The following is a 22,894-nucleotide window of genomic DNA, read 5'->3' as shown; positions in this document are numbered from 1 at the left end:
TAAAATTCAAACCTGTTTTTCTTGACACTTTGACAGCTTTTTAATGTTAATTGAATCACGGTTTAAAGTGCTTTAATATGGTATATCGCTGGAACCATTCCAATGATTGTTTGTGGTACCTGAGTGCGCGTGGAAAACAAAAAAAAGAAGAAAAAAATATATTTAAAACTTACCCGAATACAATGTTTCTCCCCATTTTCAATGGTCGGATCAAAAATAAGCAGCCTAGTGTTGAACTTCTCCCAAATGTTTCAATTTGCAACGAATACGTACCTGCGGTTTTAGAAGGAGTTCCTGGTTCATCATTCAGACGTCGAACCACGGGTTGCTTTTTCGGCGTTGTTAGTTTGCTTGAAACTGTTGGGGACTTTGTTCCTTTCTTTTCTTTACTAACAGCTGGTGCCGTTTTGGGCTTTACAGAGGGTAATGTTTTAACCAATTTCTTATTAGAAGATCCGTCAACCGGTTCTTGTATTTCTGGAATTGACTCAAGGTCCGTTTTTTTCGAAGCTGCGCCATCGACTAGATCTTCTCCTACTTCGGTGTTCATTTCATCTCCGTAAAATGAAGTCGCGTAGTCTTCTGCAGCCATTGTAAAGCATATTGTTGCAACAGGTATCTTGCGTGTTCTTTTTGATTCGTTGTCGAACAGAATCAAGTTAGTTCCAAAAGATTCGTCGCTGTCGACTTTGTTCACGATTTCATTGAAAAATTCAAATGTGATCAATCCAAGATTAAATGAGGCTTCCAAGGGCAGAACGTTTTCTGATTTTACATCAATCAAGGTCACACCTGATGTTTTTTGAGGTTGAAATACTTCCGGAAAATCTCTTTGCAAATCGCGAATCTGAGAAGCTTCTACTGTATGGCTGCTTAGAGCTTCGGTTGGCCACAGTAACTCAGTTTCGTCTGTAATAGTTTTTGACTCGCTTTGAATTAGGATTCCTGTGTAGTCTTCAGGACTCATTTCAAATTCGTCCATTACTTGTTGAAATTTTGTTTCATTGTTTTTAATTGCTTTCTCTAATGGCAAGATGGCGTTTGAGCTTGGGTTAAAAGTGGTTAATCCACTTGGTGGTTTCTGTTCACGCAGCGATCCATAATTTTTGAGCTTGTACTTTAAGCTATCACTAAACTGTTCAAACAGATCTTCAGATAAGTTGTTCAGCTTAATTTGACCTTCCTGTGTTTCAGTTTTTACAAAAATTTTGGTATGCATATTTTTCATGGTTCCAATTTCTTCAGTCAGTTCTTCATATTCCGTCGAGGTTAGAACTTCTTGTCTCAATAGGCCACACATCGGAAGGACTTTTGAAGAATCATTCACAAAATAAACATTAGACGGACTCAAATAGCTCTCGATAGTTTCTGGATGCAATTTGATTATTTCAGCTCGTTCCGTCTCTATCAGAATTTCGTTTTCAATTTGTGTCACAAATGAAAAAGATTTTTTCGAAGGCATGTAAATGAGCATCTTCCTCAATTTTCCAAGCCCACCAATAGTTAATTTATGCAGTTCCTGATTAAGCGTCTCGACTTCAATTTCGGTTTTCATGATGAGATCGTAAATGTGATTGATCGCTTTCGAATCATCATTGTACACTTTCAAATCAGGTATTTTTAAGAATTGGTTCGCTTCTTTGGAAATCAATTTTATGTTTTCGAATTCGGTCTGATTTATTTTACCTTTCTCCAAGGCGTCGAGTGGGGACCATAACTTCTTCGTAATTCTGTCTGGGACCAGAACTTTCGTCAACTTTTCCGGTCTCTTCATTACTTGTTCACAGAGTGAATCACTCATTTGAACTGTAATCAACTCTCGTTCTAAAGCTTCGAACACGGAAATTGACATATTGCGGTCAATGTCAAAAATCATCGGCAGCGGACTGATTATCGGCTTAATAAGTGTTTCCAGTTCTTGATTTTCGATATTTTTCATGCTTGATGTTGATAATGCAGCTTCTAAATCTTGTTTGCTTCTCAGATTTTCTATTTTATATCCCTGGCTCAAAACAAAGAGACGACTGCATGTTTCTGGAAACTCTCTTTCACACCTCGTCATTTCTTGGTACTGTGACTCATCGATTACGCCCGAAGTGAAGGCTGTCCATAGGTCAATTGCATCTTTTGATTTTTCGTCTAAAAGCTTACATTTAGAGCCAAGGACGTTTTTTTCGCCGTTTACGCTCGCATTTAACGAATCAAAAATATCTTGCGATATCAAGTTTTGCCTGAATGCTTCGGATAAACTTGTCAGATTTCCATTCGTGTTAATCATGACATTTGTTACAGATAAAGGATTTTTCGTGATACGCCTTTCGATCTCGTCAAAAACTGAAACATCCAATTCACCCGTCAGAACGGAATTTTCCAGACTAGAAAGTTCTGAATTATTTCTCATCATTTTCTCAAACGGAGCTATGCTTATTTTTGAGGAGATTGGGTATTCGAAGGCGTCAGGCTGTGTGCTCAGTAATTCTTCAAAGAAATGGTCGTCTACTAAATCAAGATTCTTCGCCTCAGAAATCTTCAAAATTTTTTCTTGTCGAGCTGAATATATCATTAGTTTGCGCAGCCTAAAAGGGTTGACTTTCAGATCTCTTTCGGTTTGAATGGCTATGCTTTGAGGAAGAACTTTTTCCTCGACTGACTGGCTTAAAAGTACAATTTTTCCCGAATCTGCGTCCATTATGAACATTTCAGGAACTTTTTCGTCGCTGAATAAATCTGGTTTCCGATCGTAAAGATCTTTGTAAGTTTCGCTTGGAACTAATCGGTTCATCAGCGCATCATCAATTGTCATGATTATGTCTGAGTTTACTTGTAGTACAAACAGTTTAGCTGCGTTTGAGTAATGTCTGGAAAGAATTTCCAAAAATGTATCGTAATTCACATCTCCTTTATTCAGGCATTCTTCCAACGTCACCAGAAGCTTTTCGGGCATCAAAAGTACAAAAATTCCACTATATTTTGCAGGCTGCACTAAACCAGGTGTTGTGTTTACAAACATTGTCGCATCTTCTGCTGTTAAATAGTTCTCCTCCATTGCTTTATCGATGGTCAGAAGCTCGTCAGAATCGGGAAAATATAGCATTGTCTTCCTAGTTTCGACTCCGTTCTCTTTGAAAAGTCGCAAGGTCTCTGAGTAACTTTCGAGCGATATTGTTCCATTCAAGACACAATTCTCAATCATGTCATAATCACCATTGTTCATGCTTAATACATAGATCCCGGTGCTTTTTACTGGTTGGATCAATTCGGGCTGCAATGACAAGATTTCGTCGAACTCGGAAACTTCCATGACTTCTAAATCGACTGCGATCAGTGGCGTGAAAATATTTTCGGTATTTTCGTCTAGAACTAAAAGTTTTGTTAGTAGTTCAGGTTCGAATTTTAGCTTTTGAACTATGTTCATGAACACAAAACTTGATATGACTTTTTCATGCAAGGCTTCAAAAATAGGGATTATCATCTTTGTAAGTGACAGCCAAATATACAATCCTGTGTCTTTAAATGGAATGCGTAAATTTTGGAATGTGTCGCAAATTTGTTCCAACTCATTTCGCGTGACCAAACCTGATTCGACAGCATCTAGAGGTACGATAACGTCTTGCAGTGTAGCGTGAATTATCAGCGTCTTCGGGAATATTTCAGGCTCTGTTTCTAGTTTTTCTAATAGAAGAGCAACATTTTCTGGAAGAATCAATCGGTTCAAAACTGCATCTGAAATGCTCATTCGCTCTCCCATTTTAAGGGAGTAAAGTTCAATTTCGGGGTTTGGTAAAATGTGACAGAACTCACTACTCTGATAGCTTAATTCGTAGAAAAGATCTTTCGTAATTGTTTCTCGGAAAACTGCCTCGTATGTCGACAAAATGTTTTGGATGCTTTTGCTCCAAACCACTATTTGTGTCATATACTTGCCTGACTCATGAAGGGCAGCTTTCACTAAGTGATGAGATTTTGACGAAATCAGTGCGTTTGCTTGTGCGTCTTCAACTGTGTAAAATTGCTGAGTTTCCGGGAACAGAATCAATCTTTCGCTCTTTTTGGATATCGAAAAGTGGACTAAATCTGATTGGTCAAAAAGTTGAGCGTTGCTAGCTTCTGATTGGTTAACTAAGATTCCCCTTGTTTCGTCATATATCAACATTGCCTCGGCCGTCTCGCTGTCTATCAAAAATTGGATAAAATTTTTCATTTCGATTATGTGTTCAGTCAATGCTTCTTTTAACAAGCACAGCTTTTTCCCTGGTATGAAACATTGAGTGTCAGAGTACTTGTATTTCATCAATATATTTGGATCCACAGCTGAGAGCGTTTCGAATTCGACCACCATCTTTTGCACTGCTTCCCGAATTTCGAGAAGCTTCCCATTTGAAGGATTCAAAATCAAAAATGATGGAGTGCTTTCGAGATCTTCGCTCATTAAAGCCAATAGGTTCGCAAATGAATTCAAGTCAATCAAGTCTTCTTTGAATACCAATTCTAGTGGACTGAGAGTGCCACTTTGCTGCATGACTGTTACTTGGGAAGGTTTGAGGGAAAGGAGGTAGTCGATATTGTCCGTTTTGATATTTTCATAAAGATTGGAGTCTATGATTCCATCTAGATATCCAGCAATTGGTGAGACCAATTTCGAATCTTCCAGCATGACCAGAAGCTTCGGAACACTTTGTGGCCTCAGATATGCAATTGAACAGAGGTCTTCGTAGACTTCTATGTTTGTAAAACCGAGCTCGAGGGAAGTTTCCAGAGTGAAAATTTCTCGGTTTTCGGGGTTGAGAATATGAATTCCAGGTGGGGAAATCTTTTCGAACGATTTCACATTAGTCAAAACTAAAGAATCTAGTTCGCTTACTCCAAGAAGGTTCAGCTCAATGGCGTCAAAAGGCGAAATCACCGAATCGTTGTCCCGGTCAATTATGAAAATTTTACCCGTTGTCTCGGGGTTTTGCGTGCTCAGGAGAATAATCAGTTTTAATTGGTTTGAAGAAATTTTTCCTTGTTGAAAGGCTTCAGATACCTTCAAAGTGGTTTCAAAGAATGGATCATGAATTTCGAAATCGTCTATTCGGCTGTCATTATTGACCGTCTGAGTTAGCTGGTAATACATTTTGTCAGTTATGATTCCCTGTGACAGGGCAGTTGGTAATATAAAAAGGTCATCTGTTTGATCTGTCGAAACAAATGTCATGTTTTGGAGGTCATGTCGCAGGAATCTTAAGTAATCTTGAACATTGATGCTCCTCGAAGCAATAGCGTTTTCCAAAGAGCTCAAATGTTGATTATGTTCTGAATAAATAAACAAATAGCTTGGATCAGTCGAAGGAGATTTTAAAATGGACAGCAGGTTTTCAACTATTTCAAACGTTTTCATTTGAGGTATGTGTTCCAAGAATGCATAAAACTCATCAATACTAGCTAACTTGTTGGAATCCTTCAGATAGAATGTCAGATCAATTTTTTTGGATAATATCTTGTGATTTTTCGACTCTTGAGTCTTGCCTGTTTTTGAATTGTAAATTAAAAATCCCTGATTTTCCATTGTTTTTTGGATGCGGTTTTTGTTCACAATAGTGAGTAGCTGTTCCCTGATTTTCGAACATTCTTCTTCGCTTATCTTTTGATCACTTGCTTGGAGTTGTTCAAACACTTTGTCATCATTTGGCGTTGCATCTTTCACCATAATTTTGTTCAAATACTTTGAAACAATTTTTTGTAAAGTTTCGTACTGCTGGGCCATTAGTGATGTTTTGTTTTGTTCAGATAAAATTTTTTGATGAATCGCTTCTTCCATAGATATACTAGTTTCACCATTGCGATCATTGATAGAAATCGCTCCTGGAATTATTAACGGCATTTGCACTTTTTCGGCTCCTTGTTCTAATAACTTTGTGTCCAAGTTGAAACAAGTGGGTAAAACTTCAGAAGTAACCAATTCAATCTCGTTTATTTTAACCGAAAATTCCAAATTTAATACCTCGTGAGACGTTGCGAACGAGCTAGTTGCAATGTTTTGAAGTGAGGTCAAATTCAGATTCGACGCAAAGCTCTTTCGGTTGTGTGCACCTGCTACTAATGCTTCCTCTTGAATCGGAGCGTTAGACGTTGAGAGATATTTTGAAATTATGTCTGCATAACCCTTCTGTGAAATCAGTTTCCGTTCTAATGCTTCTTCAATTGTGTACTGTTTGTTACTTGAAGAATCTGTTATCATTATAGATCTTGGAAGTTGCTGATTTCGAACCGATTTATCTTTGCCTTTTGTCAGCCTCTCGTAAACTGGCAGTGAAATCCAACCTCGCGTGAATGCTTCTTCGACGCTAAATGTTTCTCCTGTCTGCGAAGAAAACACAAAAACTTTTCCATCAATTTTGCTGACTTCTAGTTCTCGAATGCCCGCTTTTTCTCGATCCTTAAGTTCTTTATATTTTTCATCTTCGATCAAACCCGAGTTGAACGCATCATCAAGGTTCAGTGTAATTCCAGTTTCGGAATCAGTCACGACAATGATTCCTGCCTTTTCGGAAATTGCATCATTGGACTTCGTCTCTTCGAATTGCACTCGGACTCCCTCGGGAACTTCACCTGACGTCATTTTCGGTTTATGTTTTGCATTTTCGAAAACTCTGACATAAAAGTTTGAGTCGATTATTCCTAACTCAAGCGCATCATCAAACGAGATTTGTGTCACATCGTCATTTTCGCTAATGCATTCGAAAATCAAAATCTGCCACAGATCTGATTTTGTAGACAGGAACTGAATTTCAGTTGGACTATTCTCCAAGATGTCCAAAATCGCCGCATTGATCAATCCTTTCTCGAAAGCTTTTCGTGGCCTTAATTTTTTGCCTGTTTTCTTATTCAAAACTGAAATTTTTAAAGCAAAAGTGTCGTTAACAGAACTCAGCAGTCTGGCGTCTTCCAATACGCTCGTTACTTCAAACATCAGTTTTGAAAATGTCCTCTGATCGATGAGTCCCATGTTAAGTGCGCTTGTCGGTGATACCAAATCCTTCGTTTGTGGGTTGAAAACCACTGGAGATTCGGACTCCAGTTCCATGACTTCCATCACGGGATCCAGGACTGTAACTTGCTCGAAGCTGTGTTTGTTCTTGTATTCGACAGGGCTACTAATGTCGTCTGGAGGTTTAACCGGCACAGTTTTTGAAGTAGAAATTGTTACCAGCTCAACTGATGTATCATACTCAATGAAGTTGCAATAAGTTGAGTGGTCAATTAGCCCTTTCTTGTAAGCTTCCTCAGGTGTGACTTTTTTACTATTGTTTGAAGTTATCGTTTCGTTTTCTACATAAACTGCTTTTTGAACTTCAATTTCGGGAACCAAATCTTGTATGCATTGAGTCTCAAAATCAACTTCCGATACTTCTGGGAAGTAAAGCAGTTCTACTTCTTTCATAATTTCAACTGGTTTATGTGTCTTGATAAGTCTTCTATATTCTTCTTTAGAAACTGGGACTCCTGATTCCGTTTGTTCGTTCTTTTTGAACTCTTGGTACGTCTTCTCGTCAAAAAGACCTCTTCTCAAACCTTCCTCCAGTGATATTCGTTCCTCCGTTACGGGGTCCAAGACTGTCACCTTCTTTGATATTCTAGCTTTATATTCAGGTTCTTTTTCAGCCATCAAAATTGGCTCCTGGTTTTCTTTCGCTTTTGAATGCAATGTCTTCACTTGAGGCAAAGTAATCGCAATTGCTTTGTGTTGAATCGATGGGCTATCAAGGTTCTTGTCAAACTTTGAAACCCCTTGTGGTTGTTGAGCTAGCACAACCTGGTCAGCTGATACTTCCCTGGCTCCTAACTCTTCTGAATCCCAACTCACCAAACTGCTTTCAGACACCGCAAAATCATGATGGACAATTCTACGCATCGTTGGTGGCAGTTCAACTCCCAGTATCTCCATTTTGTCTAACCTCATTGGCTGAGCTGTTACCGGGTCATACACACGTGGTCTTTGCAAGCTGTTCCTTTGCTTCAAGTTCAAATATGTATCCGAGTCAATTATATCTCTTCTGAAAGCTTCTTCTAATGTAAGTTGCTCTTCGCTTCCAGGTCGAACTATTTTGAGAACTCGCTTTTGAACCTTCTCGACGCTCCGTTTTCTTTCATCTGTTTTCTCATTTTTTGGAGTTAGATCAAATTCTATTGGCGTCATTTCTTGCATGGGCTCAAAAAGTGAAACTTCGACATTTGGACGTTCTATAGTGTCTAAATTGTCGTCGCTCATAACTTTTCCGTCAATGTATCGGTACAAGAAACTACTTCCATCACTACCTCGTACGTTTATAGTCAAAGGAGCAGCTTCCACGTTACCTTTGTGAACCGTTTCATGCTCTCTTGGCAAGTCATTTGGATCCAAAGGTAAAACGATTGCAGTCGGGTCCTCTTCAAGAGCTCGACTTAATTCTGGGTCATCTGATCTATACGTCCTTCTCTCCATGAATGAGTTTCCGTGGCTATATCGAGAAGTCCCTTCGAAAATTACTACCTTGGACATCGGATTTTGACGTATCTGTTTCACACTTATTCCAATGGGAGTGGGTTCAATAGTTTCTAGATTTTCTTCTTCGTCTGATTCCAATTCTTTTTCCTCTTCTGGAAGTTTGGTTGATCTTGATTTTATTTCTATTACATTTGTTTTTGTTTGATCTCTGATTGACTCCAGGTTTTTCTTTTTCACTTCGAAAGTGGGAAGCTTTTCTAGACCTGAATGCATTGCCAAATACAATTTGGATGCTTGTCGATGCAATAAATCTGACTGGCTTTTTGATCTCGATTTTCGGCTGACCACTCTTCGGCTACCAAATACAGAAGAACCGAATATTTTCAACATAGACGTTGACTTTCTAATTTTCTTGATACTGGGTGTTTTCACTTTCAAGAATGACGTAAGTGTATAGACTTTGTCATACTCCAACATTTTTCGTGATTTCAAAACCCAGCGTGTTTCACCGTCCCAAAATTCAGTGATAGCCATGCTTATCACTGGTCTTACTTCGATTACAACTCGGCCACTCCTAACCCGAGGCGTCAGCTCCTCGAAATCAAGAATGTCCATTCTATTGGCATCGATAAGTCCCCAAATATCTAGATGTTCAGCCTTGATTATATTCAAATTATCGCTGAATAAAACATTTACCGCAGTTTCTTCGCCTTCTTTGTCTGGGGCTTCTGCAATGAACTTTCGGTTACCTGCTATAGGCAATTCCTCCATGTCAGTTAAAAAGTTCGGAAGTTTAGAACTGGTTGGAATCCAAACCCTGTTCCGCACAACTTGGGCTTCTTTTTTCTGGATAATTGTGAACTCGTAAAATTTTGGAGCCTCCACATCTGCATTAGATCTTGACGAAGTCTCAATCAAAATTCGTTTCAATGACGATTTGTAACTTCGAGTTTCAACAATACAATCCAATTTTTGCTCATTTATAAACCTGCTAATCGTTCTTTCTCCGTTTCCTGATTGGTCATACTTTTCCTCTAATGAGATCCTTTCAACCATATCAGTTTGGGCTTCAACTCGGAACTGCTCTCGATTGGTATCTATTTTTGGACACACTTCGGGGTTCTTTGTGTGCAATCGTTCGTCTTCAAACTCCTCGAGATGCAGTTTCAGAAGATGATTCATTGGCCTAAGTTCATGTGAGTTGATCACTTCGTCACCTGGGTTAACATATCTGCTCGTTTTGGAAACTCTTCGATCCAAGATATCAGTGGTTGTTTTTTGAACCTCAAATAGTATCCCTATAACTTTCCTTTCCTTTCGTGTCTGATAAATTAGTCGTTTTTGTTTCAATGTTGTCACCTCTGGTACAGTCGAATAAAATCTATGCCGGACAACTTTAATTTCAGCATTTTCAGGATTTTTTTCTGGAATCTCAAGAGTTTCTGGGCGTTTTGCAATTCCGGTTTTCTCATTAGTTCTATTTTTTCTGCCTGAAGTTGCTTCTTCTTCTGAAGGCGTTTGAAGAATTATGTCAATGTCAACGATATTAAACTTTTCGTTGAATCGATGCTCCTTTACTCTCACGGCAGAAACGGGGTTGATTTCTAAGCAAACAGCTCTTGCTGATTCTCTAACTTCTGAAGGAACAAATTGCAGAAGAAAATCTTCTGGCTGTTTTACTGGTCTTGACAACTTTAAGGTTTCCGATTTTTCTTTTTCAGAAAGTTTTTCGTTATCAGGAAACTCAGTTTTCATCAAGTGTGCGAAGAACGAATCTGAAATCGGGGACCATCTTTTGACTCTTACGACTTGTTGATTGGCGAGACTGAAACTGAAATCGAGTTCATAGAATTGCTCTTTAAAAGGTGTGAAAGAACCCATGTCAATTTGAGAAATAGGCACTGTGAAATTTTCAGACTCCTGCGACAGATAGTTGCGAACTTCAGTAACTGTTTCGTTAAGTGGAGATTTTTCTACGAACTTCACAAACACAGTGTAATTTGAATTTTCATCAAGATAATACTCCAGTGATCCCTTCAAAAATCCAGACTTGTCCAGCAATGATGCATCTGCGATCTGGTGGCTCATTTTTGAAATTTGATCTGTGGGCTCAACGCCGGTTTGATTCAAGTATTTTTGTAGTTCAGGATCGTCAAATCGATAATAACGTGTGACCTGTTTTGTCTCAGTTCCATCATTTTCCATCTTGGTGACCTCTATGTACTGTTCTGGGTGTTCTAGGAAGTTCTTTGTGTCGCCTTGAATGCTCGACAGCTCAGGTGCATCTAAACCGTATCTTCGATATTCGACAACAATTTCGCCCTCTTCTTTGATAGTTTTGATTGACAGGTGAACAAATCTCTTGCCAATTTCTTCGATGTTTTGAATTATTGCATCATTAACTGGCTTAATTTCAACGTCGGCAATAATATCGGTTGAACTTTCACTTTTGCTTTCATCGTCACTTTCCATTCCAGGGAGTGTTTTTTCAAAAAATTTATCATCCGCCAAAATTTTAAAGGAAACTTCTGTTGTAACAATATCATCTGTTGTCGCAGAATCCTTCACTACAGATTCTGGTACTTCGTTGCAATTTGCAGTATCATTGCTTTCAAGCTTCGCCAATTCCTCGATTTGAAGAGCTGTAAGACCTGGAATTAGTTCACCATGTTCCAATTCCATATTCTCGATTTCGGATAGTTCTGGAACTTCTTCTCCGATTTGTAGTGACTTCGTGACTTGGAAATCGGTTTTTCCGCTTCTCAAATCTCGGTTGGTTTCAATTTCGCTTGGTTTTGCAAATTCGATGGTCTGACTGAGCAAATTGGGACTAACTGCTTCTAGTATTTCTTTATCAAGCTCCTCTACAAGATTCCCAGTGTGCGTTTCAGGCTGGTATCTATTAGCATCTTCTCTTAGGTGCCCACCGTCTTTTTTACCACTGTCGTATTGTACTAGTTCTTGATACTCCAAGTCTGGCAATATCTGCGTCATTTCTTCCATTTTCCCCTTGTCGTCAGGTATTGTGAAGGCTACGATTGACTTCGGCTTTATTTTCTCATCACTTATAGAGGATTTTAGACACATTTTTTCAGATAACTGTTCCATTCCAATTCCCAATTCTGGAAAGATTTCTGTTTCTTCGTGAATAAATAGAGAAATTTGCTCTGCTGTATTATGGAACTCCGAGTTGAACTCTGGTTCGTTAATTTCAAAAGTCGGCAAAATGCTTTCTGGGACTTCAGAAACTTCTTCAGCAACGGTTTCGATTTCCTTTTCGGGAAAATTTTCATAAGTTATCTGGAACGGTTGAAATTCAGCTTTATTTTTGTTGTCTTTTGTTTCAGGACTCGCTTCATGAGGAATCACAGCAATTCTTTCACCGATATCATGTATTGTTTCTTCTGTCCGCTCATCGAACCGTTTTGCTACAAAGTTTAAGTTTTGTTTTGTAAATTCGGGTCTGACTGGAGGACTGTGTTCTCCTTTGACTATCTGAACATCATCAGGAGCTCTGACCTCAAATTCCTCCAGTTTTTCCTCTCTAGTCACAATTTCGCTATCTTGTGACTCAGAAACGGTCTGAACAATCAGAGGAAGTTCTTCGGTAGTTTCGCTGATGCTCATATTTATTTCAGCAGACACCAGTTCGGCCGTGAAAACTTTCACAGTTAACGCCTCATCAGCTTCTATTGTTTCAACTGGTCCATATTGTATTAAAAATTCTGACGTTTTTGTTGCTTCGAAGTCTACTGCATGGTCAAGGTCTTCTAGGTCAGCTTCCTGTGGAACGATGATTGATAGCTCTCGAACATTTTCTTCGACAGACTCTCCTTCTATTCTAGCGATATGTGAAATGCTCACCATAAAAGCCGGTGGTTCTTGCTTGAACTCGCTGGTTTCTATTCTTCTCTCGGCCCCTTCGAGTGATTCCCGATTTGTTAGGGTTTCGGTTTCTTCGTCCGAAAGTTTGGTCTCTATTGATGGAGCATACTGATTTTTGGTCTGAACCGTAGAAACTGGGATAATGGTTTCAGGTGCTTTGATTACTATATCGCTTTGCACGATAGTATTTTCTGATTCTGAAGGTTGTGGAGATGTTATAGTAGACTCTTTTTCCTGTGGTGCTTCTTCAACTGAGTTAAGAACATATTGAATTGGCTTAGATTGCTGTTCTGAATTTGGAGATGATTCCAGGTTGCTTTTGGCTTCCAGAGCAATTATTTCAGTTGGAGGCTCAGAACTAAATTCCTCTACATTTTCTTCTGTTGATTCATGATTGTTTTTGCTGAGCAGATGCGAAATAGGAATCCGATCCCCGGATATCAAACCTGTAGAGTCATCTTCGACTGTTTTGGCCTCCGGGTTTTCTTTAATCGGTGTTTCCAATTTAGATTCGTTGTCTTGCGGGAACTCTTCATAGGACGTAGGAGCAAATTGAATTGGCTTCATTTGGTTTTCTGAACCACCGGGGCAAGCTTCTAGTTTACTGTTAGATTCACGTGGAGTAATTTGATTCGGAACCATTGATTTCAGATCTTCAACTGTTTCCTCTGTTATCTCAGACGTTTTTTCATTAGTCATGTGTGACAAAGGAGACTGAGTTCTGGGTAATGAATGCCCGGACTCTCCCTCATTTGCTTTGGAGTCATGATTCTCAGAAATGTCATGTATTGTTTCTTCTGTCCGCTTATCGAACCGTTTTGCTACAAAGTTTAAGTTTTGTTTTGTAAATTCGGGTCTGACTGGAGGACTGTGTTCTCCTTTGACTATCTGAACATCATCAGGAGCTCTGACCTCAAATTCCTCCAGTTTTTCCTCTCTAGTCACAATTTCGCTATCTTGTGACTCAGAAACGGTCTGAACAATCAGAGGAAGTTCTTCGGTAGTTTCGCTGATGCTCATATTTATTTCAGCAGACACCAGTTCGGCCGTGAAAACTTTCACAGTTAACGCCTCATCAGCTTCTATTGTTTCAACTGGTCCATATTGTATTAAAAATTCTGACGTTTTTGTTGCTTCGAAGTCTACTGCATGGTCAAGGTCTTCTAGGTCAGCTTCCTGTGGAACAATGATTGATAGCTCTCGAACATTTTCTTCGACAGACTCTCCTTCTATTCTAGCGATATGTGAAATGCTCACCATAAAAGCCGGCGGTTCTTGCTTGAACTCGCTGGTTTCTATTCTTCTCTCGGCCCCTTCGAGTGATTCCCGATTTGTTAGGGTTTCGGTTTCTTCGTCCGAAAGTTTGGTCTCTATTGATGGAGCATACTGAAGGCTTCCAATGTTCTCGCAGTCTTCTATTAAGTTTTCGAGCTCATTGTTAGTTTCAGACGGGGTTATTTGCTTTGCCTCATTTGCAAGAAGAAAATCTGTACTTTCTCTTGCATTATCCTGCTCTTTTTTGGTCTGAACCGTAGAAACTGGGATAATGGTTTCAGGTGCTTTGATTACTATATCGCTTTGCACGATAGTATTTTCTGATTCTGAAGGTTGTGGAGATGTTATAGTAGACTCTTTTTCCTGTGGTGCTTCTTCAACTGAGTTAAGAACATATTGAATTGGCTTAGATTGCTGTTCTGAAATTGGAGATGATTCCAGGTTGCTTTTGGCTTCCAGAGCAATTATTTCAGTTGGAGGCTCAGAACTAAATTCCTCTGCATTTTCTTCTGTTGATTCATGATTGTTTTTGCTGAGCAGATGCGAAATAGGAATCCGATCCCCGGACATCAAACCTGTAGAGTCATCTTCGACTGTTTTGGCCTCCGGGTTTTCTTTAATCGGTGTTTCCAATTTAGATTCGTTGTCTTGCGGGAACTCTTCATAGGACGTAGGAGCAAATTGAATTGGCTTCATTTGGTTTTCTGAACCACCGGGGAAAGCTTCTAGTTTACTGTTAGATTCACGTGGAGTAATTTGATTCGGAACCATTGATTTCAGATCTTCAACTGTTTCCTCTGTTATCTCAGACGTTTCTTCATTAGTCATGTGTGACAAAGGAGACTGAGTTCTGGGTAATGAATGCCCGGACTCTCCCTCATTTGCTTTGGAGTCAAGATTCTCAGAAATAGGAGTGGGTACAAGAGATTCTTTTTCATGAGGCACCTCGTCGAATGTCATTTTGGCAAATTGAATTGGTTTTGATTGGTTAGCAAAAGACGGAGAACCTTCTAGACTATTTTTAACTTCTTGTGGAAGTATTTCTTTTGGTTCCGCAGATTCGAATTTTGCTGCTTCTTCGTCTGTTTGCTCAATTACATCTTTATTCTGTAGATGTGAAACATGAATTTGACTGTTTGGAAATATACTCGTGTCATCTCTTCCAAACATTATTGCTTCAGTATTTTCAGTAATGGGAGTAGTGATATGAGATTCGCTATCTTGTGGTATTTCTACAAATGATGAAGGTACAAATTGAATAGGCTTTATCTGTTCTTTTGAATCAGGAGGAGCTTCTAAGTCATTACTGGTTTCCCGTAGAATGAGTTCATTGGGCTCCATTGAATCGAAATTTTCTAAGGTTTCATCTATCTTTTGGTCTGGGTCTTTTTTCACAAGATATGAAACCTCAATTTTATCACTGGGCCGTAAATTTATAGGCTGTCCTCCTGTGATAACTATCTCTGGGTTTTCAGAAATCGGAGTGGCCATATTTGTTTCGTCATCCTTAAGCACTTCTTCAAATGAAGTAGGAGCAAATTGAATTGGCCTGTTGCGTTCGTCTGAATTGAGAGGAGTTTCCAGGTTAATTTTCGTTTCCTGGGGAATCAGTTCATTTGGATGCTTAGATTCCATTTTTTCTGTATTTTCTTCGTCGTTTAGCTCGGCGCTTTGATTTACTAGTAATGAAACTTGAGTTTGATCATTTGGCAGTAGATTGCTCGTTCTGATTGTTTCACCCCTGAGCTCTGGATTCTCGGATAAGGGATCTTTTATGCTTGATACTTCCTCTGATACTGATTTTTCAATTTTTGTTGGAATTGCTTGTTGAATATTGATAGACTGATGTTTATCTTGATCTATTGGCTCTAGATTATTGTTTGTTTGTTGTGTAGATAATTCTTTTGGGGACAACGTTTTTAATTTTTCAGTGACTTCTGTTTCGACAATTATTTCGTCTCCATTTTGAGCATATGATACGGGAGTTTTATCTGAACTAAATGCGTTTGCTGGTGATGATTCTACTGTTCTGGTATCGGGGTTGAGTTCAATAGGCTCTTCTAGTTTTGATAAATCATCGCTCGGCATATTGGTATTTTGTGCTGAGATATATTGAAGGGGCTTTCCAGTCGTATTATAGTTAACGCTTAATTTTTCGCTCGAGTTATTATCGATCAATTTTTGACCCGCTAGTGCGGGCTCAGAACTTTCTAGTTCTGTAATTATATTCACATCGGGTTCAAAAGTTTCCATAGGAGCGTATTGGAGGAAAATTTCAGGATCCAAGAGGTCTTCATTAGCTTCTGAGTCATCATTTGAAATGTCTAAATGCGCTTCTTTTGGTACTTCAGCTGAAATTTGCTGAACGGTTTCATCCGAGAAGTTTTCTACCAGCTTAGCTACATGGGAAATCCTGGCCAGAAACACAGGTTCTTCTATGTGCATCTCACTACTTGTGGGAGTGGATTCCGCGCCAATGGTTTTATCGATAACTAAGTCTTCAGTATATTCTCCTTTCTCATGAGAAACATCGCCAGTTTTGTACTGTATTGGACTCATCGCTGATGTTTCATCAATCGGATCTTCTAAGTCGTTCGATGATTCTTTCAGCTCAATTTTGTTCTTGTTCACGATTTCTAAGTATTCTGTTTTTTCGTCAAATGGTTTTTCATTGAAATCTTCTATTCGCGAAATGGCATTTCTCGACACTGGTGTCTCATTGTCTTTATCTTCTTCAAAATGGACATCTGGCTCGTTTTGAACTGGCGTTTGAAGTTTCCTATCGATAAAGTCCTCCAAAATTTGGGAGTCCAATGGAATAACATGATTTGAAGTCACATTGAACCTTGCTTCTTTAGAACTATTTGCGCTTTTTACCTGTTCGTTAAGTTCAACTTTATTCGTCTCTGAAACCTGCACGATTTCTTCGGCCAATTGTTCGTTTGGCTGCGTGGCCTCCGACTTCAATGATATGTGCGAAATTGTAACTTCTTCAGTATATGGTTCAGTTTGAGCCAAGAAACTGTACTTGGCTATTGTATAACAAGGTTCTGTAGTTTCTGTGATTACGTTCAATGAAATATTTGCTTCGTTTTCTCCTGTGTACTGAATCGGAATTTCCGAATGTTTCTCATTTTTGGTTTCTGGCTCAACGGTTGTTTTTGGCTCCTCGAAATTTTCAGCTTGAATATTGTCCAGGCTTTTGTCAATTTGAAGCGAAATGTTTTGTATTTCATCATTGGTATGGGTTATCAATGGGTTATAAATTGGTTCGGTCTCGTTCAAATTTTTTTCGTCTATCAAGTCTTTTGCAAAGGCTATTCCTTGATTAAGCAAAGTTGGCTCTGCTGTTTCGTTTCGACCATTTTCTGATTCTTCTAATTGAACATCACTTACTCTCTGATACGCCAATTCTTTACCCGCGTTTTCTAATTTGTTGTCAACATCCAAGACTAATGGTTTTGCTAAGTCTTTCACCTCTTGGTTCGACTCGGATTCTTGAACATCTTCATCAAAATCGGCCGTTTCTTCGGAAAGTCCGATTCGGTTGACTGCCAAAACCGACTTGTAATCATCAATTGGCTCCTTATTTTCGTCATCGTCAACATCTACTTTACTGGGTTCGTTTTTCAAACTATCCTCCGCTACCTCTTCTGAAATTGTGGCATCGGCCGGCATTTCGGAAACTCTCGAAGGAGTCACCTTGTTTGATAACTGTCTCGGTGAATTTGTTCCCTGTGCTACTAAACTCTGAGTTGGAGTAACTGATTCGTATCCGGACTCGAACTCGTTAGTGATATCAGGAGATGACGTCATAGCTGAACTGTGTATGTTTGTGACCGGCAGTGAACTGGAAGCTGATGCTTCTAAGCTGGACCCACTCGTATTATCCAAATCTGGTCTCGCTCTGAGAGGTGTGATTGATATATTTTCAACTTCTACTACCGATGTCATCCAATCAACTGCCGGAATATCAATGGGCTCCTCAATTTTCAACTCGGGAAGCTTTCCGTCTTTGATCAAATTCGAAATGAAATCCGTTCCTCTCGGGTAAGTTCTAGACTCCTCGGCGTCTTGGTCTCGGATCTCCCGTCTCAAAACTACAATGTGACTCGGCTCTTCACCGTTTCCACTACTTTTGGGTTTTGATTCACCCGCTCGAATTTGATAAACGTCATCAGGAAGTTCGACTGGAGTGCTCTCCAAGTTCCGTTTATCTTGAACTACTATTTCTTCGTCAAAATCTTCATCGATTCTGTCTTTATCTTTTAATTTCTTAGACTTCTGGTCAATTATTCTGTCCACTTCGCTCTGAACATTTTTTGGGAAGTTGTCAAAGTCTTCATTGATGTCTGGGAAAATTATTTTTACGGCAGGATCATCGTAGAATGAAACTCGTTTGCTTTTTTCGTTTTCATCTGCGGTTACGCTGACTGTAGCAGCGACTATTTCTGAAACGTCAATCGCCAAAGGATCCGAAATATTCCAACTTTCTTCTTTTTGTTGAACATTGTTAGGAGTTCCTTGCGCTTCTGACACTGAATATCCTTTGAACTGTCTCAAAACTTTTGAAATAAATTTGGATCCTTTTGTTTCTTCTTCCTCCGGTTCCTCAATCGGTTCATTCAAAATCGGGAACTTTTCTATTACTAGGTCTGTTTTTCTCAGCTTCACAGTTTTGATGGACACTTCCTGATCATAAGTGTCAAATGGAATTTGTTCATCTTTTTCAAGTGGAGTCGGTCCAATAGGTTCTTTTACATCTTGTGTAACCTTTTTGGCATTGATATTTATAGTAGTTATTGCATCTACTCTTTTCTGTAGCGAGCTTTTGATTTCCTTTTTTTGGGTTTCAACATGTTTTTCCTGCTCGACTATTTCAATTAAGTGTGCTTCATCTTTTCCTGATTCCCAAGTTGCAACTGGTACTTTAATGTGAAATATTTCACCTTCAGATGTTATAAGGGCACTTTTCAAGGTCACTGGAAGGCAGTTGTATCTCACAATTTGGTCAATGAAAACACTTTTTGGTGAAAACTTGGCAATATGTACATCATTTTGCATTTCTGAGATGGGTTCTATCACAGTCACATTTAGAAACTTGTCTCCTTTCTCAGATCGCATTTCTTCAACAGTTCCTGGAAATGTCTTTTCGTCAATGTTGAGGATTGTTTTAGCCGTTCGTTTTTTCCACGCATTTTCATTGGTTGGCGATTTGTTTTTGAGAGTTTCTGAAAGTAATTCCGACCTCTCGGAAGTTTTGCGATGCTTTTTGTTTGTCGGAGACTCGCGGGACGTGGGACTCTCGGGGCCAAGAACTGCATAAGGTGAGACAATTCGGGCTTGAATTGTCACACTTTTAGGGAGAAGCCCTTCCTCCACCAGAGCAGAAATAACTTCACTTTCAGGGTCGAAGCTTCTCACCTCTTGGAATGCATTTCCGTCCTGGTCTTTAATAACTTTGTTCAGCAAAATTGTTTTCTGATTAGACAAATCGACTTGCTCCAAAGCATCTACAGAAACAACGGATGTTTTATCGTTAATTGGTTCGAGCCAGGAAGTGACTTTGACGGTGTTTCCTTTCAATGGTCGGATGTCCACAGATTGGTAAATCTGGTTGAGAAGCTCCGAGTCCTGGAATCGTAAAAACGCTGACTGCTGTGACATCAGCTTTCCTTTGTTCCAATTCTGGTCATTGACGTTCAAATAAGGTTTCGTTTTGTCTTCCAATCCCTTAACATAGGGCAAAAAATGCCCACCTTCTGTGATTTTGGCTAGTGTGCTTTCATCCACAGGGCGATGAATTTTAATGATTTCTACGCCACTCTTAAGGTACCGCGTCAGGGTCGGTGAATTAGCTCTATGCCGTGTGGTCTTTGCCGCTATTTTTCCATTTAAGGCTTTTCCCCGGCGTGAAATGATAAACAAGCTCGGTGATTGGTTGTAAAACTCTTCAATAATTTTGACATCATGAACGTCCATTTCTGCTTCGCAGACATCGAAATCTTCAGGCTTGATTTTTTTCTGGAACCATTCTAGATCTTCGATTGCGTTGTCCCCGAATGACGAACAAGTTCGCGGGCTCAAGGGCATTTCCACGAAGTCAGAATAAACCCGTTCATACACTCGTTTCACGACGTTTTCAGTAAAAAATCCATCTTCATCTTCTTCAATTATATCTCTTTCTGGTTCTTCAAATAAAAACGAAGCCGGCACTAAGCCTCTGTCGACTAATTGAACGATACTAGGTGACTGCGGTCTGTGTATTTGCTGGTTCAAAGTATCCGATCCGCGTTCATCTGTAAACTGTTCAGTCAGCAGAATCAGACGATCACCTGTTTCTTTATCAATTGCGTCTTCTACTCTCAACCTATGCTTCGACAAGGGATCCTCGTGTTGTTGATTTACACCCGAATCGCTTGTTGGGTTTTCGTTCATTTGTCGTTTTTTGACCATAAATTTCCGTTGCACAACTTGTTCGTGTTCGTCGTCCGATGCTGGGATCAAAAATGATTCGGGCAACTCGCCTGCTTCAATTAATTCAATTATAGTGGGCGAGTCGGCTCTGTGGATTGTTTCGACCTCGTCTCCATATTTATTTTCAAACAGATGAACAAATCTTTCGCCTTCGTCTGTAATTTCTTCTTCTGCGCGAAACGTCCATTCATTTATTTGCACGTCGTTTTCAGCTTCTATTCTCCCGTAGTCTTCAAACTGAAGATTGCTCATTGATTTTGAAATTGGAGATTCAACCAATCGCTCGCTCCTGGTTGTTGATAATCTGGGTCGTTTTCCAGGACTTTTAGGCGTGTAAATGTTGGAACTGCTTCCAAGGTGAAACTCAATTTGTGGCATCAGGTCCAATCGGTCGACATGCGACTTAGTTCTTCTTCTCATTTTGAGCTCTGCTTGCCTCTGTCGTAATTTGGGAATCTTTGAAGATTCGGGCGCAATTTGTTTTTGAACTTCAATCTCTTCGTCGTCATTTGCGCTTTGGTACACTTTGGTCACGTGAACATATTTCAAACCATCGCTTGCAATTCTCTCTTCTAGCTTAATAGACAAAAGTGTGACCTTATAACCTTCGTATTCTTCTTCGCTTGAATCCGATGATGACTCACCCGAGCTTGATGACCATCTCCGTCGAACCTTGACTTGGCTTGTTGAGCCTCGTTTTTTAGTCTTTGAGCGGCTGTTCACGCTGAGACGCGAAGCACTCTTTCGCAGCTGAACTATTTCTCGTTCATATTGCGTTCCTCTGACTTGCTTAAGTAGTTCAGGATCGTTCAGTTTGAAAAACTGTTTTGTTCCGTCGGTATTCAATATTTCAATTAGCTCTTCGTCAGAAGAATTTTCAGATTGTTTTTCATCACTGCTGCTGTCGAACTCATTTCTGGACTGACTTGAATTACGATTTTCATTGACTTCGTTGCCAATGACGACCATTAAATGTGGCAACGACTCAGCTGGAATTGTTTCATTCCTAACCATCTCCAGGAGTTCCGGATCGTCTGCAGGATACTTGTACACCTTCTCTTCCATAAAACTCTGGAATTTAACAATCACAAAAAGTTGACCTTTTAAGTCCTGGAAATGCTCGACGACCACCACGACATCGGCAGTTGATGATATGTCCAAATCGCTTGATGATTCTGCTTCGTTTCCTAGAGTCGTGTCTCCTGTTTCTGTGATTCCAAGTAGAGCTTTTCTCTTCATTTCGTCAAAATGAGCAGTCAAATTGTTTATTTTCAGAAACTCAAGAAGCTCCTGGTCATGGCATTTATAAATGTAGACGTGCTCTAAATTGATATCCTTCTCAGTTCCTGGAACTGTAATCTCAACCGCAATCTCAGTGTGCGAAAAACTTTGACCTTGCGACAAATCTTTTGGAAGAATTCCACTCTCCTTCAATCGCCAGTAATCCGAACTGTTTCTGTTAATGAATTTTTCACTTAGTTCGCTATCTAAATTAGGAAAAACTCGGAGCTCAAAAATTCCAACTTGATTTAAATCCTCGCTTTTCAGAAGGAATTTTTCTTGAACTCTGCTTCCTTTTACCACAATCGACACCTGATCAACACTGTAAGATTTCAAAGATGCGATTTTTCCTGACCTTTCTACTTTGAACGTTTCTTTGACCTCTGACGAACTGTTGTTTTGATGATATTCATTGATGAACATTGTTGATCCCACTCTTTGTTTTGACTTTTCGATGCCCGCGCCTTCTTCGTAAAACTCTTTCTCTAGTCTTGTGCTTATTTTTGTGCTTGACGACTCAAAAAAGTCAGGCGTACCTTCGAGTCGTATTTTTTCCGATCGAGTTTCCTCGATTACTGTTCTCGTAAATTTACCGCTGAATGTCTGCTGGCTCACTATTTCTCTGTTGGCCACGAAATCTTCAATAGCCGGATCGTCTTTAGCAAATTTTCTAGTTTCTTCAATTTGCTTTCCATTTGCATTTGTTTTTACTACCGTCACTTCTACAATGTAGTCTTTGTTTTCAAAAGATTTGGGTTTCCAAGGGGTTTCCTCATCTGTCGTCTCGTGCAGTGGGTAAGTTTTTTCGGTCAAAATTTTTTCATCGCCTTTTTCATCTTTCTCAATTTCTTGTTCGATCACAAATTCTTCAACTGTTTCAAACCTCGAAGAAAGGTTCTGCACACTTTGAAATCTTTCACCTCTATCAAAGGAGTCCAAGTTTAACATTGAACTTGACATCGTTCGTCTTGCCCATGTTTCAGTATCAATGACGCCAGATGTAACCAACCGTTCTCTAACTTCCTCTGAGTCTAAATTAACAGCGGTGATTTCAAATTCCGGCTTCGAAACAAGGTCGGAAATTCTAGAACTTTCTGCTTTATAATATTTCTTCTCGACTACTTCGTTACCTTCATCATCTTGGTATGTTCTAGTAACTTCAGTGTATTTTATAGAATCTGAATTTTCTTCTAGTTTTCCTATTTTTGTCAAATTTTCAGCACTGGTGTCAAAAGACGGGATCCTTTTTCTGGAATCCATCTGGACGCTTCCAGTCAGTATTTCTTTCCTTGGTCGATTGATTCCAATGAACGATCTGGATGACTGGAGACTAAACGACTGCAAGGGGCTTTGTAGTTCGGTTATTGAAGTTGGGGTTTGTTGCATCGGTTGTTCTAGAAGTCTGTGTGAGTTCGTTTCAGTTTCGGTCAGTATGATCGCTGGAATGGGACCGTCTGCTTCGTCTTCATGGCTGTCACTTGAATGAATCTCGGGGACCGGCAGAAGTGT

The 22,894-nt window shown here is 39.5% G+C and overlaps 1 protein-coding gene across 1 annotated transcript in view; it reads right to left on the bottom strand.

The window, feature by feature from the left end:
- Positions 1-22,894, bottom strand: part of LOC134839210 (uncharacterized) — a 42,422-nt gene that overhangs the window by 19,195 nt on the left and 333 nt on the right. The window contains exon 3 of the mRNA XM_063854688.1: positions 274-22,894. Coding sequence (XP_063710758.1) covers positions 274-22,894 — 22,621 coding nt within the window. The remainder of the gene's footprint in view (positions 1-273) is intronic.

The sequence above is a fragment of the Symsagittifera roscoffensis genome, chromosome 1 (genome assembly GCF_963678635.1).
Source record: "Symsagittifera roscoffensis chromosome 1, txSymRosc1.1, whole genome shotgun sequence".
NCBI lineage: Eukaryota > Metazoa > Xenacoelomorpha > Acoela > Convolutidae > Symsagittifera > Symsagittifera roscoffensis.
Note: the sequence above shows the minus strand (reverse complement) of the source record. Positions and strands in the feature narration are given on the sequence as shown.